Source organism: Mugil cephalus, chromosome 11, assembly GCF_022458985.1.
Source record: "Mugil cephalus isolate CIBA_MC_2020 chromosome 11, CIBA_Mcephalus_1.1, whole genome shotgun sequence".
Taxonomy (NCBI): domain Eukaryota; kingdom Metazoa; phylum Chordata; class Actinopteri; order Mugiliformes; family Mugilidae; genus Mugil; species Mugil cephalus.
This window is the reverse complement of record NC_061780.1, coordinates 11,195,334-11,217,106: the sequence shown is the minus strand read 5'-3', so window position 1 is coordinate 11,217,106 and position 21,773 is coordinate 11,195,334. Positions and strand designations below refer to the sequence as shown.

Sequence of the window (21,773 nt, the reverse complement as noted above, 5' to 3'; positions counted from 1 at the left end):
ACGTCTGAGGTATCTGCAAAGGTTTAATGCAGGGTCCACAGCTTACTTTTGCAGCACTTTGCATTTTTATCCTCGTGTTGCGGTCATTTCCAGTACGTGTTGAGAAGATCTTTCTTTTAGAGCTCCCACCTCCCCCAAAGAGCTTCCTCGGAATTGCTGCGACTTAATTATGGTGGAGGGACTGGGCAATAGAATCAATTTAGCCTGGACTAAATGGACACCACGGTGCACTGCTGGATGGACTGCTGCATTAAAATAAAAACCAGCCGATGCGGATGCTGGACGCTTACAACCAAAGTTGTCACAAGATGCACACATGCACTTAAAAAAAGGCCTTTGCGCACATGTCAAATGTCTGTGCGCTCTGCGGAGGAGTGGAAATAACAAAAGGCACCCCCTGCAGTAGTAGGGATCTAATATTGGCACTGGAAGCAGCTGGCAGGCCGTCTCCTGTAATTTTAGCGCACACTGATGCGGAGGAAAGATTTAATGGACATTGGTCGGCGTACCCTCTTCTGAGGGCGTAAAGGAGAGCGGAGCGGAGCGCGCTCAGAGGGAGGGGAGCAGAGAGAGAGGACGGTGAGGAGAGAGGGAGAGAACGAGGCAGCGTGTGAGGGCTGCTGTGGCTCAGAAATAAAGTCCGGCAACTATCTGGAGCAGCATGACTCTTCTAACACTTGGACTGTGTCTGCCGCTGTGGTTTTGTTATGGCCTGGCTCAATCCTCATTTCTGGACAGCTTTATTTCATTCCCAGCCGGTAAGAATGTTTTAATCCTGAGCGTGCATGTGTGTGTACGTGCACACGCAGCGTTAGGATTAGGCTGGAAAAAAAAAATTCTCATCTCAGTAGACTTGTTTTTATTTTCTTGTAGCCCATGAGGTAGACTGGAAATGCCTCTATAAATAGCGAGCTCCAGTCCTTCAAGTGAGAGCCACTTCATGTGTGCGTCCAGCTCTAGGAATTCTGCTGGATGGATGTCACGATTTGATAGTTTGCACCTGTTTCCCCCGTTGCTTCTGATGTTCATGCATGTTGCTGGAACCTATTGGGACGTGTGCAAGGTTTACTGTAAATGAAACGCGCTGGCAATTTGTCACATGTTCCTCGGCTGCATGGCCATGTGTCCGTCATAAATGAAGCGTTTCTGTTGCCGCGCTGGTGATGAGCTCAGGATCCAGGCGGTGCAGAAGTTAAAACAGCAGACATGACGACCTCTTCTGACTGTCTGCTTTGAACTTTTGTGCTCCTGCTGTAATTTGTGACTTGCATGCATGCCTTGCACAGCTCTCAGATCCCTGGAGCAGCAGAAGAGATTCAGCCCGTGCTGTTTGCTGAGTCCTCCTCCACCCCCGCTGTTTCCTCCACCCCCTTCACTTTGGCGCCGCCACACTCAAGTGAGTTTAACGTCATGTGACTTTCTATTGTGGAATATCAAACTGTTGATATGTCCTCGGGTTATATCCAAATAGGCACATGCCTACTGTCTTTTTGACCCCCGAATGAGGTTGTCGGGTCAAATTATTCAATGGTCGGCCTCTTTTTCACCTCTGTGGCAAACTTTGTCAAGGGGCTGAAAGTCGGCGTTATGTTGACTTGTCATTGGAAAAATGTCATTCTGCTCAGGCTGCCTTCCTAGAAGGATTTGTCGTAGCTTTTTTGTTTTCTTGTTTACAGGATGAAGGCCGCCGAGATAACGGTGCTGAGTCTGGGTTGGACAATGGGGACAAAGGTTCTCCCTGCGTCCAAGGCCCCACCGGGCCTGCTGGTCCCCCCGGACCTCAGGTAGGAAACCAGGCTCTTCATCCCCATTATCCTTGAATTAAACATGCACAATGAATCAGGGAGTTTGACACTGCATGATTCCAACACGTCACTGATCGTCTCTGTTTCATGTTGGGCTCTAAATAGTTTTGAGGCGTTAAGAATTAGTACTCCCAACGACGGCGCATTAAACCCATCTCTTCTCCAACGTGACAGTTCCTGCAGAGCAGGAGATGGGGATTTCTCTGGCCCATGCAACACAGTGGCCCATTAACGCTCCACATTTAGCTGTGACACAAATAGCCTTTTTCCACTGCCTGCCAGTGTGCCACACATCATTCCCAGAAACTGTCCGAAGAGCTGTCTGCTTGGAAAGGCGTACTGTGCCGCGTAAATTCCAGGGATTACCAACACAACTTGTGTCCATGTGTTTGTGCTCTCTGGTGATGAAAGACGTCGGGACAGTTTTGGTTCGATAGGCGCTTGTAGCCCTTCGCCAGCGGAAGCCCGGCGTTACATTAGTGAAGCACGGATTCGGCAAAAGGCGGCCCGGGCTTCAGCTGTGGTTGCTCGTCTTTTAGGCTGTTACAGCACCGGCTGCACTGCGCCAGCGTTTCAGTAGAAAAGAGACCCTCAAGGCACTTTTTAAATCAATAGGGGCCACTCAGCCTTTAGTTAATTGAAACTGTAGCTGTGTTCTCCCAGAGGAAGACACTACTTTATGGTAGATGGGTATCTCTGTGATTTATGAATATGTATCTGTTTTGTTTTGTTAATGTATCTTCATTAGGGGCCACCTGGTTTACCTGGAATAGGAGGGCCTAAAGGAGAAAAGGTATTCAGTTCACTGTCTATTCTCATTTTGTTTTACAATCTACTCATTGCTTTGCAAGCTCAACTTCAGTTGACTTGTTGCACGCTACTGGAAAATGCTTCCCGTAAGTGTATTAAATGACCGCTGTCCTTGTCCTTCCTCCGCGTCCCGTTGTCAGGGAGAAATCGGAAGACCTGGGCAAAAGGTGAGAGTCTCCATTAATCACTCCATATTCTTCGCTAAGTGGATTTACTCAAAAATGAGATACAATGCCTCCGCCTGCTCGCTCGCTGCAAGTCAGAGCGCTGCCAGTGCCTGGTCGTATACATCAAGAAATTGAGAGCAAGAACAACCTTGACAGGAGACAGACCAGTCACACTGGCAGGATGCGAGGGGCGCGGGGCTGCTGAGACAGGCTGTTTTCTGTGGCACGGGGACTTGACATGCTGCCGGTCAGCTCTACGTCGCAGAAAAAAAGCCTCGCGGTTGGCATCCAGCGTCGAGCCTCCCCCCCTGTCAGATCAGAACTGGAGGAGGATGCAGGCAGTTTGGGCAGAAGAGAAGTGACCTCCTAAATGATTAGTCGCTGTGGCGGAGCAGTGAAAGTGGTCCTGTGGGAGAGATCCACTAGCCGGTAGCCTGACTGAGCAGCTTTGCAGCACTGCAGTGCAATTTAGCTTAGTGCTTCAGCCAGGTCATTAATCATTTTATTTCCCACAAGCACAGACTCCTGTTCTATATACAGCCCATCATTTAATTAAAGAGAGCAAAGTGACAGGGCTCGTTAAAGCCCTTCTCCCCCCTACATGTGTCTGATAAATACTGTGGTGGGCTGGCTGTCAGCTAATGCAGCAAATACTGCCCTTCGATTTCTCTTTCTGTTCATAATCCGGGGAGCAAACAGGTATGCGAGGTCTTGATTTCATAAACAGCTAATCGCCTCTTCAACGGCGGCAGCAGTTGTTTTATTGGCCTTTTACGAGGTAGATTTGTGATGCCGGGTTGTTTTAAAATTAGTTTCTCCTGTTAGGGACGGACGGGGCCTCCTGGATTTCCTGGGGCGCGGGGACCACCTGGATGGCCAGGACCAAGTGGGCCCAAAGTGAGTAAGTCAGACCTTACAATGTAGAGCATATATATACATATATATATATATATATATGTATATGTATATATGTATATATGTATAATACAACATTACACAAGACCAGTAAGTGTCTGAGGGAAGTAGTGTGGAGGAGTGTAGTTCTGTTCTGTTATGTAACGTCCAAGAAACCTGTTCTGTGTGGGTCTGCGATCATGATCTCTCCTTTGGGTTGGGGTAATATTGCTGTTTAAAAATTCTAACCCCAGCCCTAATCCTAATGTGTTTGTCCGTTCCAGGGTGAAAAGGGTGACCCGGGGTTAATGGGTTTGCCTGGATCCAGAGGACCAATTGGCCCAAGGGTATGATCAACATATACTCCACACTTATCGGGAATGACGATTTCGTTTCGTCATTCATTATTTAATTTTGTTATCCTTTTCTTCAAGGGTCTGCCTGGGTATAAAGGAGAAAAGGTACGTGTCTGTCAGTAGGAAATAGCTAAAGGTTTATTTATTAACTCATTTGTCTGTAACAGCTCACAAATGTAACACACCTCAATCTGCTCCCTCCATCAGGGTTCTCGAGGTGACCGCGGTGAGAACGGAGTGAAAGGAGATAAAGTGAGTAGAGTGCATCATCAGATTTGAACACATACAGTATAACATTTGAAGTGATACTATGTACGCTACGCACAGGGAGCAATGGGTTTCCCAGGAATGCTAGGACAAAAGGTGAGTCAGGCAAGCAAACACAACGCGCCTTAAGAAATACAACACTTCCTACCAATTAAATGAATGTACCTGCATCTGAAAGTGAGTTATTGTCATGAAGGGGGAAATGGGTCCAAAGGGAGAACCTGGGATCTCAGGAAACAGAGGACCCACTGGTCGACCAGGGAAGAGAGGCAAGCAGGTGAGGAGATGCAGTTGTGTGACGTATATCTACTCTCAGAACTGAAGTATGAGTACGAGAATGATTTGTGGAGAAACCTGCCAACGCACAGCTTACAAATATATCTAAAACATAATCATTCATTTATATCATAGGTCTTCAACAGAGGAGTTTGCGAAAACCTTTTGGTTATTAGACATTTATATTTTTTTAATTTTCCCCCACAAATTTCATTTTTTTTAAAATATCCATTAACATGAATCCAGCATATTTTAGTAAAGGGGTAAATGGAGGCAGAAGACGTTATCTTTTAGTCAACACTTCACTCATTCTGCGATACAGGAGCTGTCTCAGCAGCGCACCATTTCAGAGACCTGTCAATCTAAGCCTCATGTACTCAGTAGGCCCCGCCCCTATCACTGCTGAGCCAATCATGAGGCTGCATATTACACGCTGATTCTGTCAGGTTCCCCTTAATTGGCTGAGAGCCTGTCCTGTCTCCAGGGGAAATCCCAGTCACATGCTAATACAGCAGAAAAGAAGCTAACAGTGCAGCTATATATATATAAATGAATATCTGAACCCGTGTATTATTTTTACAGCTTAACATTTAAAACAACATGTTAATAATAATGATGTATATTTATAAATAGCACTAGACTTTAATATAGAACACATATGGCAGGTAAGGGCTTCATGGGTTGATTTCCCAACAGTTTGGGTGTCCTTAGCCTGAAAAACATTGAAGACGCCTGATTTATGTCACTAATTTCTCTCGTGTTTATCCGAGAATCATTTTTTTCGGAGCCATTGCACCTTCATCACTGTGTGTGTCCATGTATTGCCTTTCAGGGGGTGAAAGGAGACTCAGGAAGTGTCGGCCCCATGGGACCGGCAGGCCCACAGGGAACTCCAGGCCACCCAGGTCCTCCTGGTTCACCCGCCACAGGTCCAAGCAGATGTAACACTTTTTTTGAGAACACACACAGAAGTTAAATGAATATCCATCCGCTTCGGAGGGATTCGGTTTGTGTACGCCTCCAAAAAACACTCGCGTCAGCAGAAGGAAGCACATTTAAGATCCGTGTAAGAGGCAACACCGGGAGTCTTATTTAGCGCCCGGAGAAATCTAATCTCCTGAGCTGAAACAGGATGCCCTCGTCGTGACATCATGTGGCCGAAATGGATCCACAGATGTCCACCCTCGCTACGGTTTTACAAATATTATGTCACCACAAGATTAAAGTGACATTTGTTATCTGGGTCGGGTTTCTGTGTGAATTAAGCTGATCGTGTTTGCCTCTTGATAGACTCATCAGCGATACTAGATTTAGCTGATTTATGCTACACGCTGCGTTCAGCAGCTCTCAGCAGCATGCTCCTGCTCATGTAACCCACAGCCGCCGCTCGTTCTCTGGTGTTTATTTCCCCCACTGTGTATGCGCAGGACTCTACATGGTCAACACAAAGGGGGCTCGTGGTCCCCCGGGGCCTCCTGGAAAGTGTAGCTGCAGCTCTATCAGTGGTCCTTCCGTTTATGATTATCCATCCTCAGGAAGCCATCCCAGAGTACCAGCGGTGAGGATCGTGTTTTGTTGCAGTCATGATATTATCAGTTAATTATTCCAATGAGATTATGCGGCCAATTTCTCCAAAAACAAATAAATTATTTGGAGATAAAATCGGAAGCATTAATAAGTTGCTGGGTTGTTAGATGGCCGCTGAATTGCACCCCCATCATTGCTAAACTGTTCAAAAGAGCACATTTTTGGTCTCATTTTGCCGTTCGTTTAGATCTTCGTGGTGAGCAACGAGGAGGAACTGGAGCGCCTTCAGACAGACAACGCTCTCGCATTCCGGAAAGACCAGAGGTCTCTCTATTTCAAAGACATTGACGGCTGGCTGCCCATCCAGGTAGGACCGCGCGCAACCAAAACTCTGCTTCACTTAAACCTTTTATTTTTTCCATCAGATTTTCTTTTCTTGTTCAAGTTTTTTAAACTCTGCAAAAGACCTTTCCATTCCAGATGACGCCCTTCCAGTCCATGGAAAATGCACCTGATGATGATGGTTACTGTGGAGACGGGATAGTGCAGATCTCCATTGGGGAGGAGTGTGATGACAGAAACAGAGTCGTTACCGACGGCTGCGTCAGTAAGTAGCCTGCCCCTGATAGATCGTCTCTGATGGTTTGTTAGTGCTACTTTGCTGTGCACTTATAACATGATCCCCACGCTCCCTGCTGTCTCCCGTCACCGCAGAGTGTAAACACGCCTACTGTGGAGACGGATACCGCTACGAGGGGGCCGAGGAGTGTGATGGAAAAGACTTTGGATACCAGACATGTAATTCATATCTTCCAGGGTAAGCACATTATATTCCTAGACTGAGTGTGGATTAAATGTTTCGCGTGAAAACGTGAAAATGTAAAACCGTCCGTGTGGTTTCTCCCTTTAGGTCGTACGGCCACCTCAAGTGCACGCCGTACTGCGTCATCGACTCCACGAACTGCAAGTACTTCACTTGAGGAGGAGTCTGGACTCTGGCGACAGGATCCTCTGTGTGCTGTTTGCTTGACACATAACGAGAATGTTTTCATGCAAAAAAAAAAAAAAAAAACAAAAAAAAAAAAACGAACAATAATGCTTCAAGCAAGAGACTCTGAAGGAGGAGGCAGCCAGTGATTCTCTGGTGATAGAAAGAACACAACTTATTTATACACACATGTAACTCATCCGTATTGCTGCTGAGATGCCACGTAGCTCCCCTCGGAGTTCCAGAGTCGGTCAGCGAAAGGCGAAAGATCCACACACAAACACGAAAATGCACAGGACGACCGCGCTCTGTCTTAAACAAGCGGGATTTCGGCAGGCCTCCTCGCCACGCGGCCCCCGGGGGGGACGCGGCCTCCGGGCGCGAGTAAAAAGCTGCGCGGCGGCCGTGCAGGGACTCAATCGAGCGCTGGTGGGAGGTGTTGCGGAGGAGCGGACGCTGGGGGCGGAGAGGGTATTAATCTTGACCCAGTTACTGCTGAGAAAGAGAGGCAGTGGGACATCCCGACCCATGGCCACAGGTATTCCGCTGCAGCGTGAATGACACAGCATTTGCATGAGGCTGGGATAACCGAGACCACGACAGCAGCTGTCACTATCCAAGCATGTCACCTATCACGTTACTTATTATTGCCACGACGACATTTTGTACTGTTTACTTTTAATATTGCAACATGATTTTTTCTGTTCCACAGCGGAGATAAAACTAGGCACATAGTGAGATCATACGAGAAAGGATACACATATATACATATACATATATATATATATAGCGAGTTATGCACTTGAAATATTTGTGAGACTGTTAAACCAGGGCCGCACAATGGCCCTGAGACTTCATTAGCCCGTGATAGTACTGTACTTGACAAGGTTTCGTAAATCCAAGCAACTTCTCAGGAACTGACAGGTCATGTAGCTCCACACGGCACCTTTCACGCATACCCCTCACTCCCCCTCTTTGTAAATGAAACGGCCGCGACTGTACGCCGAGGCACGCAGGTGACTCAAACTCAAAGCTTTAAACGACGTGCGGCCCCCGTAGAATCTCTCCCATGTGCTTCGGGGGACAAACGAAACACACTGTATGCGAAGGCTTGAAACTGTTGATGTTCTTAACTTGACTCACCGCACAGGAAAAAAAAAAAAAAGGCTGGAGTAGTCTGTAGCTGCTAGACGGGGAGGAATTCAAATTCCAGTCTGTTTTATGGTCATTACTGTATTTACTCTGATACCTCTTTATCCAGTCTTTTCTGTCTTACACTATGTAGAATAGCAACCGAGAAGCTCAACAGTAAACTTAACGGTGTAGGTGTAGCGTGCCGCGTTGGGCGCCAGTGTTGAAAATGACTGTGCTGATATATAAGCTGACGTTTTCCATAAGCTTCTGTAACGAGTCCCAGTGCCAAGGGAGAGATTTTTTCTCAGCATTACTTAGATGTACTATAAAGGGATTCTTCTATTTAAAAAAAAAAGAAAAAGAAGCAATTAAAAGAATAAAGACTGTTAACACGTTGTGTCTGCATGCTTGCAAAAATCACTTCCACTCGTCAACCTTTGTTTCTGTAACCCGCTCGTCACGTATTCATCAGCCATCAGCAGGCGTCTTAAGAAATGTCAGTCTTGCTCTGCCCAGGTACTGTCATGTGATTACCTTTTTTTTTTTTTTTTTTTTCGTGGTGAACCGTGCCATGCACAAAGCTGAAAATACCTTTTTGGAAACTGTGCTGAATGTTGTATCTGTGGCCTGTGCTGCTGCTGCTGCTGCTGCTGCTGCTGTGCTCTGTCCTGTACCGTGTGTAGGCACAACAGTGCTGAAACGTGCATGTGGTAACGTACTGTAAGGCTTCCCAAAAGTGTAGTTATGCACTGTGACAGTTTTTTTTTTTCATTATTCTGATATGATTTTTACTGTATTTGCGGACAATTTGAAAATAAAATGGGACTTTGAATGGTTCACTCTGTCATCCAAGTCTAAATGTCAGGGGTTTGTCAGCAGCTGCCTCGTTGGTTGGTAGCCAGTGTGCAAAAAGTTAATAGACAGCGATAAAGAAGCTGTTCATGTTCTCTCAGAGCTGCAACTTAAAAAAGAGAAGAAAAAAAAAGGCATCTGTTTTGACCTGATGGATACATCGGGTCAAGAGATGCCTTGCTGAGTGCTTCGTTATGGACTGAATAGTAAACAGACCACAAAGTGAACTCCGTTTCTCAGACATGGCGATGGGTTTTCAGCTTTTTATTCCGTCTTAATGTATCCAGAGTCAGAGCCCAGTCTGTACCTGGAGACGAGGCGCGGGGACTCAGGTCGCGGTCGGGCAGCCGTCCAAGCGTTTTTCGGCCGAGATGTTTGCGGCTGGATGTGGCCGTGTAACCGTATTAGCATGCCGTATTCCTTCTCCAAATCGCATCAGGACAATTTGTCTGCTCAGATACCCGAGTAAAAGCTTACCTTGGCGTATCTGTCCCATCATGTGCATTCCCCCGACCAGGCCAATCAGATTTATCTTGCTAAATGTCGCTGGAAATGCAAGGGGGCCGGCCTGATTCTACTGTGTAATGAAAAGATCCGCTGTGCTCTCACAAGAATCCCAACCCCACCACCCCACCCCTCAAGGGAAGTTTACTGTTTGGAAACCTCAAAACGCTTCCCTTATGGGGGAAATTCACTAATTCGTTTATGAACTAACGAGCTAAACATTTTCTAACCGACTTCCCCGCTCTCCGCTTGCAGGAACCTCGGCCTATTTTTAACTCGAGTCTGTGAACTGAAATCAAACTCTTTTCCAACAAAAGGGGTTATTCTAGTGCAACGTTACAGCTGTGGGCCACAAGGGACAGCGTTAAAGGAAACCACGGGAGACAGGAAGCAGGCAGAGCCAGGTGAAATCCCTGACCTATAGGCAGGAATTACTGGCACGCAGGGCGCCATGGCACCGGCAGAGGACACACTACTAAATGCAGAGGTGTTACTTAAGCTTAAACCACAGCACCTGGGCATCATTTACTATCTTTTATTTGTTTATTTAATTGTCTTGGTTGAAAAAAAAATCTAATTTTCAAGTCATTCTACCTCTATTAGGCCTCTATCGCATTAAACAGCAGGACGCTACACACGTGACAATTTCATTATATTTATTATGTAAAAAATCAATTAGCATCTTATATACATCCTTAGAAAAAAAAAACTCAAATCAAATATTTGTTGTATTATCATTACAATAGCACGTTCTCAACTAACATTAAAACTCGTCTGAATTCAGCCTATTGCACATCAGTGATGTAAACCTACTGCCAACGACTTATTTATTGTACGCAAGAGTTTTGTTTTTTATGTTTGTTTTTTCCTGTATGTGTTCCTCGAAAATGAATAAAGAATAAAAGATAAAAAATACTACGTGGTAAGTCTCGGTTAAAAAGAACAACAACAAGAATTGAAGCCCTCGGAGGATGTTCCTGCTTTGTTCTAATGGCTCAGTGAATCTATGGCTGTACTTGAACCTGGTCTGGAAGAGTCTTACCACTCTCGTTGACATCATAAAATATTTAGTATAAGAAGTAACGACACTTGACTACAAGTAGAGCAGGGAATGGATGAGATGATAAAAAAAACAACAACAACAAAAAAAACAGGTCAATTTGCTCATTCTCAGTACAGAGGGGAAAGACGAGCAACGTGTTGCACAATCTTCCTCCTTTAGGATCATTAGTTTACTTGGTTAAATTCAAGCCCTTTGCTTCTATTCAGTTTCCACTGACAACTATGTTACTTCATCCGTAAAACATGCAGTCAGTAAACATACTGTATGGATGCAAACGTCCATACATTGGCGCGAACGTGAAAATGATCACCCTGTCGTTGACGTGAACTTAATAAAAGATAATAAATAGACATAGTGAAGAGGCGAACTATGCATAGGTTTGTGGAGAACATGTCCACATGAAGAGCAGTTGTCAATACTTTTTCTTTTTTTTTTTTAAGAAATGCTGTGTTATTTCATTCCTGTGTTTTCTTACTATAGGCAGAGGAGGCTGAGGCCGCTCGCATCACAATTCATTTTTGGTCCCACGAAAAAAAAACTCGAGAGCAACAGCTCGTGATGAGCTGACGTCAAACACGACTACACATTGTCAAACTGCAGGATTAGAGGAGGATATCGGGGAAAGAATATAATTTAACATTGACAATAAGCTCCGTTAAACTTTGAGCCAGTGCAAGAAAAACAAATGTCTCATAATACATTCACTTCTTTCACTTGCTTATTGCGCGTTTTGGGCACTGGAACAGCACGACACTGTTTTTGTAAAAAGGAGTGCTCTGTGCCAGGTGCAAGCGTCTCCCTGTTCGAAGGAGCCAGTGAAGCGGGATACGACAATTAATAGTGAATAGAAATTTCTTGGCTTTCACCGAGGAATCACGTCTGTTCTCCAACGGAAGCGACCGGAACAAAATACTTTGTGTCTGCACCTTAGGATGTATCGACTACATAGAAAGCCACAACACGACGACAGAAGGAGAAGCAGTAACAGATGTCACCACGGGTAATTATGGTTGGAGTCTGCATAACGGGGTGTGGAGCCCCCGACGCCACCGACGGCCTTTTGAACAAGACCTGGAATCTGCGCTTCTTCAAAACGTTCACGTCTTAATTAGTCTGCACTTCGAGGGCCTCTGAATACAAACGTTAACACCTTCAAACTTCGACCCTAAACTCTTGCAGGGTCTTAAAACCACTTAAAATACCTCACACTTGACATGAGACATGCTCACACTATTTTGTACACACGACGCACGACAAATGCATCCGGGCACCTTTCTTCCAGCAGTTGACCGCTGCCCTGCCGCTTTGGACAGGCTTTGTCCGTCCTTGAGTCGCTTTTCAGTTTAAGCTTCACACCACCTCATCGGACTCCAGGTTGTACTCTTCGTACAGAGCGTCTAGGATGCCCAGCTGCTTCTCCATGGCGGGCAGGTACACTCCCAGGTCCCTGTGCATGCCGCTGGTGAAGCCGCTCTTCAGCTCGTCGCCCTCCCTCGACACCAAGGCAGCGGAGAAGCTCTGATAGGACGGAGCGGCCCTCAGCGCCAGCTGCGAATCAAAAAAAGGGAAATCGTGTAAAAGTCCGAAGAAACGCAGGCACGGGCGCTGATGTCAGGGGAGCGGCACCTACTGCGAATACACCTCGCACGACCCATCCGTGGTACCGCCGGAGAGTTTTCCCGTAGGCGTTATCTGTGTGCGGAAGAACAGAAACAATGTTGACGTTCGGAGCGAACGCGCGCCGGGCCGTAAAAGTCTGACCCTTAAAAGTGTGGCTCACTTAGTGCTCCCTGGATGTCTTGCGCTCCGTCGTTGACCTCCGACAGAAACTCCTTGAGGAACTTCAAGCCTCGCCTGAGCCACAGCAGGGCCTCGGTGGCCGAGTTGCGCACCTGGGCCACGTCCGTCTGCACCTCGTGCAGCACGATGGACTGTAGTGTGGGGTAGCTGTCGGGGTCTGACAGCAGCTTCTGGTGGATTTTCTACAGGAGCAAGAGCCAGAGAGATGTAGCAACGCAGCTCTGACGCTTAAGTAAATGAAATACATACTTAAGAAATGTTACAATACTTTTAATCGTTGAGAGAGAAACCGTAACAGGATTAATATCCGACGTGCAAGATAAACCGGATGGGGAAGAGGCCTAGTGAACGGTTAAACTCCTACCGACTGACTCAGATTGTCACAGGATATTTGAACAATGCTCAAAGCGATTCTGAAAGACTTGTTTCCCAATGAGTCACTCGGACGATCGTCAGACTCACCTTGATATTTCCAACAAAATCCATTTTGACTGGTGCAAACACTGTGGAGCCCAACTTGTCTGAGAAGAGAGAATCCATCATCATTTCTTTGTTGCTCGGACAATACACTCACTCAGCTTTGCATCTTATTTTGAAATGGTGTACGGATGAACAAAGGTGATGGAAGAGGACATCAACAGCAAATATAAATATAGTGTGTGAACGAAGGCGAAGGTAAACTACAAGACCTATGACTGAGCACAGGAAAGACAGGGAGGTTTGAAGATTAAAATATTGTGTTTATACACGAATGAATAGTCATTAGAATAGACATTAAAGTTCGGGGGTAGTGTAGAAACAGAGCAGGCTTTGTGAAGGACTCCCCATGTAGAAATGAAAAGCTCATTTTTGAAGTGTCGATAATACACACAGGTCGTGTAAATCTAAAGAGTACCACGATAAAAGCATCTTTTTTTTTATTTATTTTACCTCATTCTAAGTATATTTAGGTCCTGTCTTGGTTCATTTAAAATAAAAGATGGTATAACCATAAGATGGCATGTCCTACATGTGTGCTAAATGAAAAATACCACAAAATATTCTAATCCGACCACCAAATTTAATCAACGATGATGGAAGAACAAAGTGTGCATCTATTAAATGTCCAGGAATTTGTTTTTTGTATTGTATTGGCACTCTGATTGGGAGCGGCTGCCTCCGTGTCTGTGTAACACACACAGACAAAGACATGCACGGGCACAAGAGCATGTCTGAGCTAATACTGACGCTGAGCCCCGTCATATGTTCTCAAGCTAAAAAGAACAAATAAAGCCAATGACAGACGGAAGGAACGGAAAGTGGCATGAAAGAAGAGGACGATGAAGAACCCAAGACGGAAAGTTCCCAAATCATGAGTTACACCAATCACAGACAGCACGGACGACGGGGCATGCACGGATAATAACAGGAAAAAAAACAAAAAAAAAGAAGAGAGGAGTTCCCCTTATCAAAGGCTGAAAGTACCAGAGATGCAAACTGGCATCGTGAGAAACAGGAGCAGGCTGGCGGATTAAGATGAGGAGAGACTGAAAGTAAACGGCCTACCTAATACAGGCACTATTGCATAGCATGAGTCCAAAAACTCTTGTGAGGGGATACCATTGTCGTCATCCAGTCTCATATCACTAAATCTAAAAAAAAAAAAAAGTAGAACAGATTCAAACAGGAGAATACATTAGACGCAAGTATCACATTTCAGTTTTTATTTGACCAGAACAGAAGAAAAAGAAAAAAAAAGAAAAGGGGGTACAAATGTCCAAACCAAGCCAGGGAAGTGACTCACACAAAATGTCATGCAGCTCTAGGCCTGGCAGCACCTGAAACTACAGTCTGATACATCGCGTGTAACTTCACAGAGTTGCTTTGTTTTCTTCTCTAACACTGTCCCGACAATTTGAAAAGACTAACTAAAAACAAGAACTGCACACACTGAACATTACAGAAATGATCAATCACACACTGGTCGGCTGTTCAGCAGCACTCCTCAGCGGAAAGTGAGATACAGAGAGAAATGTTAACGAAATAAAACTTTACAAACCCGGATATTAGATGAACGCCTCTCTGCGTCAAGTGATCAAGAGAAAACACACTAATATAAACACACTCACATCTGGAAACGGGTTTAGTTCAAATGTTTAAAACTTAGAATTAATATAATAATATAATCTGTGCAACACGTAAATGCATTTTATATATTTACTAAGTCACTGTGCAGATTAGTGCCTCGATGACAAAAACACTACATGTAGCTTAAACTGGTTCATCTTAATACTGTGCAATACTGAGATATCACAGACAACCCTACAGTAACTGTCCTAAAGGATGTGACCTTCCTGAGTAGCATTTTCATACCTGTGGCTCATTGTGCTGAAGAAAGTGTCCACCTGCTCTGTGTCTTCTGCCGCTTCTCCGGTCGTCTCGCTCTCCTGGTCTGAACCGTCCTCCTGCTGATGTGGAGGCTGGACAGCGTTTGCTTCCCTGTCGCCGTCGCCGCCCTCTTGACTTTGGTCCGCTTTGTGCTTCTGCTCTCGCGTCGTCTCCTCTTGATCAGCGGCTCCGTCCTCTCCCTCGTCCTCCTCTCCCGTTCCCTCGCCGCGTTCGGCCTCAGCGTCAGCACGGGTAGTGTGTGAGGTCGGCTCAGAGCGCTCCTCCTGGGCCGATTCGATGTCTGCGACAGACGAACAGCGGACATGTGCAGAATATTACAGATAAATACAGAGGCTATAATTTAGGCAGTCGAGAGCTTTATCACAGCATGTGAATGTTGCATATCTTCAGTATTCGCTGCCTTTAGCCAGTCCAACAACCTAATCACTACGGCGACAGCACTCATTCATTTAATGTTTTAAAGGATTTTCTTATCTTAAAACGAAATACACAATATTAATGTGTTTCAACAGCAGCTCCAAATTTTGTAAAAACTCTACGTATTTCTTCCTTTATCTAGTGTGTAGAAAACGTGAAACGTGAAGATGGAGCTTGAACACATGTTTTTCCTGGTGTAATACTTTTTCGTTACATTGTCTTTGTTTTTTGATATTTTCCTCCAGAAGGAAAAGTTTAACAGCTTTACTACGATCCACCAGGGTTCATACACATATGAAATTTAAAACATCCATACTTTTTCCAGACCCTAATTTCCAGACTTCGTGGAGAAAAATAAATAAATAAATATGGCATTTGAGTAAATAGTTGTGTATCGTGTAAAGAAATAATGGAATTCATTGTGTGCTTTCATTACTCTGAATATATTTGCGGTTATGTCACCAAATCATTTCTAGAAGATTACAGCTAGGTGATGTAGCTCATACAAATAAACTAAAGATAAATTCAGTGCATGCTTTTTTATTTACTGACTTGGCCTCACTGGCTTTTGTTAAGTAACTAAATTAAGTCAAATCCAAAAGTAAATTAATAAATCATAAATTAAACAAATGTAGTCTTGTAAACATGAATATTTTTCCATACTTTTCCATTCTTTTGATCCTTGTGTCGGTACCCTGATCCACCTAACAGTCTCATCTCATCTTCTACTATCACTTATCCTCACTAGGGTCGTGGGGGTTACACCCTGGGCAGGTCGCCAGCGTTATCGCAGGGCTCCACTTAACAGTTATTTTGTATAATTATCTCATATCTCAACCTCCCAGTTTAACATAACATCAAAAACACACATCCATACCGTCCACATATCTTTGTATTTACAGTGAATAAGCATTAGAATAAAACAATAAACTGGAAAAGACTTATTTTAGCAGTGCTTTCCTCTGTGGAAGGGCTTTGTTACTGCAAAGGGCAATGCAATAATACAACTGGACATCCATCACTGTCTGCTCACTAAGAGGAATGATCTATCCACTTCAGCTCAGATGATGCACAAACAACCACCAAGTCTCCTGTGGGCAGCCTGTGGTCTTTCCTTTGAGGAATGCGGTAACAGCTCTCGCTACAGGAAACTGGTGCAGCACATTGATTGAGTGGTTTGGAAACCTGACTTACCCGACAGGGAGGGATGCTGTTCTGGTCCGTCTGGTTCCTCTGGTCCCTCTGGTCCCTCTGGTCCAAAGTCAAGGCTCTGGCTGTCATGTGTAATAGCGTCTCCTGAGGTTTCGGTCAAATCTCTCCACCTGGGAAAAAAATTTCAAGACAACGTGCAAATTCTAAAACTCGGGAATAAAATTCTTCGAGACAAATCTGATGAGCGATTTCGTCTCGTCCGACAGAAATTAAACAAAAACAACATAGAGGAATATCAAGAGAAAACTTTTAAAATGGAAAAGGCAACCTACTTTTCTCCAAGGTTCTGATTTAAATGATTGACATGTTTAACCTGTTGGGTGGGTGGGGAAACACATTAGGCGATTACATATATTTTTTTTCATTTTTGAAAACAATGAGAGATAATTTGCGCTGGATTAATGTTACATTGACTGGTCACAGAAATGGTGTGAGACACAAACCTTCTGGGGTTTAATGGCTGCAATCGGGGGAGTTCCTGGTGGACTCTGTGCTGCCATGTCCGTAATGAAAGTACGATTCGCTATCTGCATGCATTCCTCCAGAGTCTTAAGGAAAGTAGTGCAGGTGGACTTCACCATGTTACCAGTGTCTAGGCCCGTCTGGACAAAACAAAACAAAACAAAAAAAAAACACAGACATGAGCTAAAACTGCAGCTTAAGCCCAATTTGCATGGGACTAGTTTCATCTGGGGACGTCGGTAATTTGTAGTAACGTCGGAGGTCGTCTGTGATCTTAAACCCGTGCGAATCTATGTCTGTAATTTGTAAAGTCATAATTACACAGCAAATTACCTACCATTATTCTGTGATTTAGGGGTGAGTTTTTACTTTTTCAAGACTTTCTGTTCGGCTTTTTTCTGCCTCTTGTCGCTTAAAAATTATGATGTTCTTTAAATCAAAGTTTGGACAGATGTTAGAGCGCAAAGTGGAGATGTCTCTGTCCCATTCACCCGTTTAGACGGATGAAATCACTAAAAGCATTAATGTGTTCATCTGTAAAGGTGGGGCTGATTTAAATACCGCCAGGTTGTTTGTAATGTCTTCCAACAGTATCAAAAAATATTTATTACCCATCATAATTTGCAGAGTAAGTGGAGTGCAGGGGGCGGAAAGTATCAGAGACATAACTATGGATCGTAAATTAGAGTAGAAGTTTGTTCATCACGTGCAAATGAACCACATAAAACTCAGACATGGCAGGATGTCCCAGGTAAAACTAATACCGTGCCAACAGGCCAATTTAAATGTCCCAACGGATGCAACAGCACACAACCTGTTTGTCGGGTGTATTAGCAAACTTCAGCACGCTGCAAGTGGAGAGTTGAGTTAATTGAAAACGGGCTACTCTATACCACAGTTTCACACGAGCAGCGACAGGCTCTCTCATTTCACCGGGCTCATCCACACTTTGACCTTACCTCCGCCGTTTCTCCCAGCTCATCATTCTCCTTGATCTTGTTTACTTGCTGGAGAAGAAGGTCACAGTACAATCTGAGTTCTGACATCTTAGTTTTTAGTGCATCTGTGTTCTCCTGGAGCTCTGCAAACCACAGCGGACACGAGAGGCAAATGAGTGCATGCCATGCAAAGACTACACCACCGCAGGCTGCGCAGAGGGGAATGTTTATACCTTTTTCTCTCTTGGTTCGGTTGTCCGTAAGGCAAGCTTTGGCTGTGCCCAGCGCCACCAGCCATTTCTGCCTCTCTGCTGCATTGATGGCTCTGAGGTAAAAGTACTGCTCTCCTGGTATGGTCAGGTCAACTCGCGTCGAGTCAGAGGAATGAACTACAAGCACAACAACAACAGCAGCAGATAAGGCTGTAATCTTCACAAAGCACTAGCTCCAGCTCAGCCAAACAGCACACGGGACAAAGTGGGGGCTACACCAACCTTGGATTTCACAGACTGAAATTTTAATGCTGCCCTTGCACCCTTTCCAGGCATCTTCTTGGGAGTCGTAGTAAGACAAAGTTCCTCCGTCAAGCACGAACCAGCGAGGCTGCCAACCTGAGGGACGTGTCAAAACATCACGGTGAAGCCGACGGTGCCTCATTCTTAGCATTTGTAAAGTGTCACATGGCTTAGATAAACTTGATGAGAGGAAACGCTCCCGTTATGTTAGCAGCGGTGAATCAGTCGGATTATAAATGACAGAAGCTAAATTAGCTAGCACAACTACCAGGTGAGATTTTGCAAATACGTTTAGCTTTGAATTCCCCGAACACCTGCACCAGCAAAGACAGAATAAAGAAGGAAAGAAATCCACAATTCAAAGTCAGATAAACGTAAATAAACGTATGGGTCTCGAAACTCAATCCTCAAAGTGAGCCGTGGCGTTGTCATGCTAGCTAGCTGCCTTAAAACCACCACTGCCACGGAAAACACCGGCATCATCTTACCACTTATGTAATTGGTCCACTTATACAACATTCCCTCCATTGCTTAATTATGTGTTTTCGTCGTTCATTACTTGTTTATCACAACAAGATGTGATGCACAGCTGATGACTGCAGCTACTCCATCGGGCCCAGAGAGTGTGATTTGCGGAGTAACGTCACGGGCTTTGCATTTCAAGCACGTAGGTAAAAGTGCGTAAACTTTTCGTGAATCCTGCTCTAACCAACCACGAGGAAGCTCCCGTTTACGTCAACTAAAGGGTTTAAGAATGATGGGTGTGGCTTAACGTGACTGACGCCTAAAAGCACCAATGAACATAGACATTGTAAATAAAAGGCGGGACTTTGTAGATAAATCGTCCAATCAGAGTAGAGGAGGGAGGGCTGACAGCTGATCAGCGGTAGCATCCGTAGAAAAGAAGTTGGCTGCCACGTATGGCTTTTCTGTCATGTACTTTATTTTAGGACTTCTGTTTTAGGGAAGTGTTGTAAATTGTAAATGAGCTCAGTCAAAATGCTGTTTTTTTATCTTTGCTCCGTATTACCCTCTTTGTTGGTGTTTGTCACTGGGAGAAAACTGCCCGAGCCCGAAGTGAAAATTGAGGTGATCCACAAACCCTTCATGTGTACCCGAAAATCAAAATACGGAGACATGCTTCTCGTGCATTACGATGGATTCCTGGAGAGTAATGGCACCATGTTTCATTCCAGGTAATAAACTCATGTAATAAACTCAACTAAGTTTGCATGCTGCTCTGTACGATTTGGGCAGAATCACTGTGTAGAAAAAGAAAAAAATACAATAGTGTCGGTGTTTTCGATACACCGGTAATATCTAAGTTTTATGTGGAGATAATTTGTATAGCTGCAAAGTATCTTGCAAAACAAGCAAAAGCAAGTAGTACAAGATAAAATACTTAACACAGACGAGGTGTAAAAACAGTGAAAACGTAATTAAATACATAAAACAGAGTAAAATAATATAAGATTAATAATATTTGGATAAAATAATAAAAATCAAAAGTGATGGCCTTAATACAGACAAGTTTTGATGATCGTCCACAACAACTTCACCCTTACTGCTGTGGACTGATTTAAACTGCTTTGGATCTGTTTGACTCCTCGCAGCCGCAAAGACGGGGAGAACAATCCTGTGTGGTTCACTCTCGGGATCCGAGAGGTTCTGAAGGGATGGGATAAAGGTCTGCAGGACATGTGCTCAGGAGAGCGGAGGAAGCTCACCATCCCTCCATCACTGGCGTATGGCAAGGAAGGACAAGGTAAAACAGGCTGTAACACAAAGAAACATGTCGAAGAAGGCCTGCCTCCCTGTCTCATACACCACGACTGACTGTTTTACGTGGACATTGTGCTTCGTCTGCAGGCAAGATTCCTCCCAGCAGTACCCTCATTTTTGACATTGAGCTCATGGAGATCCGAAATGGTCCCCGGTCACATGAAACTTTCCGGAATATGGATCTCAACGATGACTGGAAGCTCTCCAGAGAGGAGGTACTGCATTTCCTTTCACCTGTCTTCTCTATAATACGCATAGATATATATACTGTATGTGCACTGTAGAGATATAGAGAGTGATTTTTTTTCTTTCTGTCCTCATTTCAGGTAAAAGAGTTCTTGAAGAAGGAATTTGAGAGACATGGATATTCAGCTAATGACACACACCACGAAGTGATGGTGGACGACATCTTTAAAAATGAGGATGAAGATAAAGATGGGTTTATATCGTCCAGGGAGTTCACCTACCAACACGATGAGCTCTGAAGAACTGATTCTGTTACGTTTGGGAGAAAAAAAGTTTGAGGAAATTCCTTCGAAACAGTGAGAAGATGAATTAGTTACTTGACGGTTTCAAGCACAATTCTCTCAATAGGTTCATTTTTTTATACTTAACTTTGAACAGTATTGCCACAATTCTGGATGGAGTTTCATGACATCAGTATTGTATTTATATTTCCATTGCACATGCACTGACAGTGACTTCACAGATTTATCTACCATTGATTTGTTTATGCAGTTTCATAAAATGTGCCTTTTTGAAACAAGTTTGTGTTAATTAATCTTAGCTTTACAATCATATATGCATATGTATGTATGTATGTGTGCAGTTAGCTGTAGCTGTAGTGATACTGGGTGGAGGATAGGTAATATCTACATTAGCCACTAGATGGCACTCTTGATCTTGATGTTTGAAAGACTTCCAACTCTTGAATCTCTTCAAAGGGCACCAATATCAGAGGACTTGCTCAGCTTCTGGTACTGTATTTGGTTGGCCGGTTTACTGAAAGGAGAGTCACACGTACTTGTTATCAAGAGTAAATCATGAGGACACTGTCTATTGGTCACTTGCAATGTTTTAAAGCCCTACTAGAAATGATTTTCAATTTATATTTTAAGCCTGCTACTATCATATTCAAAAAGAGACATGTTTTCTTGAATCCTTAGTAGAACACAGTATTTTAGAGTGGTTTTAAAAATCTGCAAACAGTGTCTTGGGGAAACCTTCATTTGACATCAGTGAGTGACTCTTGTCACACTCGTAGTGCTGTCAGATTGCACAGATCATACGTCAAATATCATGTCAGTCCAATCCGTTTGATTTCCATTAAGAGGCCATATGTATGCTACACAGCATATACTGTCGGAAGGCTTACGGATCAATCATCGGGCTAATAATGTATCATCTGAGTCAGCTATGCAGCAGCAACATGAAGCGCAGTGTTTGGAGGATCAAAGGAGTCACTGAAACATGGGATCACTGTCTTTCCGGTCTCACATTTTCCTTTTAACCATATGAATGAAAGCTTTCAAGAAAGAATAAATAAATAAATAAATAGTGGAGCACTGACTGCAGATCTAAATTCCCCAAGTTAAACTCCAGAAGTTTTCAGATGA

The 21,773-nt window shown here is 44.2% G+C and overlaps 3 protein-coding genes across 3 annotated transcripts; 2 read left to right on the top strand and 1 right to left on the bottom strand.

Annotated features, from left to right (window-relative positions):
* Positions 1-619: 619 nt before the first annotated feature.
* colq (collagen-like tail subunit (single strand of homotrimer) of asymmetric acetylcholinesterase) lies at positions 620-9,061 on the top strand. Its single transcript, XM_047598039.1, has 17 exons — positions 620-758; positions 1,287-1,396; positions 1,677-1,784; positions 2,554-2,598; positions 2,756-2,782; positions 3,608-3,679; positions 3,961-4,023; positions 4,111-4,137; positions 4,240-4,284; positions 4,360-4,395; positions 4,496-4,576; positions 5,408-5,504; positions 6,003-6,133; positions 6,350-6,469; positions 6,568-6,709; positions 6,817-6,919; positions 7,013-9,061. Exons 1-17 carry the CDS (start codon positions 662-664, stop codon positions 7,080-7,082), a joined length of 1,374 nt encoding a protein of 457 aa, XP_047453995.1. The 5' UTR covers positions 620-661; the 3' UTR covers positions 7,083-9,061.
* A 1,160-nt stretch (positions 9,062-10,221) lies between these two features.
* On the bottom strand, positions 10,222-19,024 carry plekha8 (pleckstrin homology domain containing, family A (phosphoinositide binding specific) member 8). Its single transcript, XM_047598040.1, has 13 exons — positions 18,864-19,024; positions 18,355-18,471; positions 18,094-18,249; positions 17,882-18,003; positions 16,904-17,062; positions 16,733-16,773; positions 16,443-16,570; positions 14,796-15,111; positions 13,989-14,074; positions 12,906-12,964; positions 12,424-12,625; positions 12,274-12,335; positions 10,222-12,191 (listed from the first exon to the last, which is right to left on the bottom strand). The coding sequence occupies exons 1-13, from the start codon at positions 18,901-18,903 to the stop codon at positions 11,994-11,996; spliced, it is 1,686 nt and encodes a 561-aa protein (XP_047453996.1). The 5' UTR covers positions 18,904-19,024; the 3' UTR covers positions 10,222-11,993.
* Positions 19,025-19,244: 220 nt separating this feature from the next.
* Positions 19,245-20,923, top strand: fkbp14 (FKBP prolyl isomerase 14). Its single transcript, XM_047598810.1, has 4 exons — positions 19,245-19,571; positions 19,989-20,140; positions 20,245-20,372; positions 20,484-20,923. Exons 1-4 carry the CDS (start codon positions 19,360-19,362, stop codon positions 20,640-20,642), a joined length of 651 nt encoding a protein of 216 aa, XP_047454766.1. The 5' UTR covers positions 19,245-19,359; the 3' UTR covers positions 20,643-20,923.
* Positions 20,924-21,773: the final 850 nt, after the last annotated feature.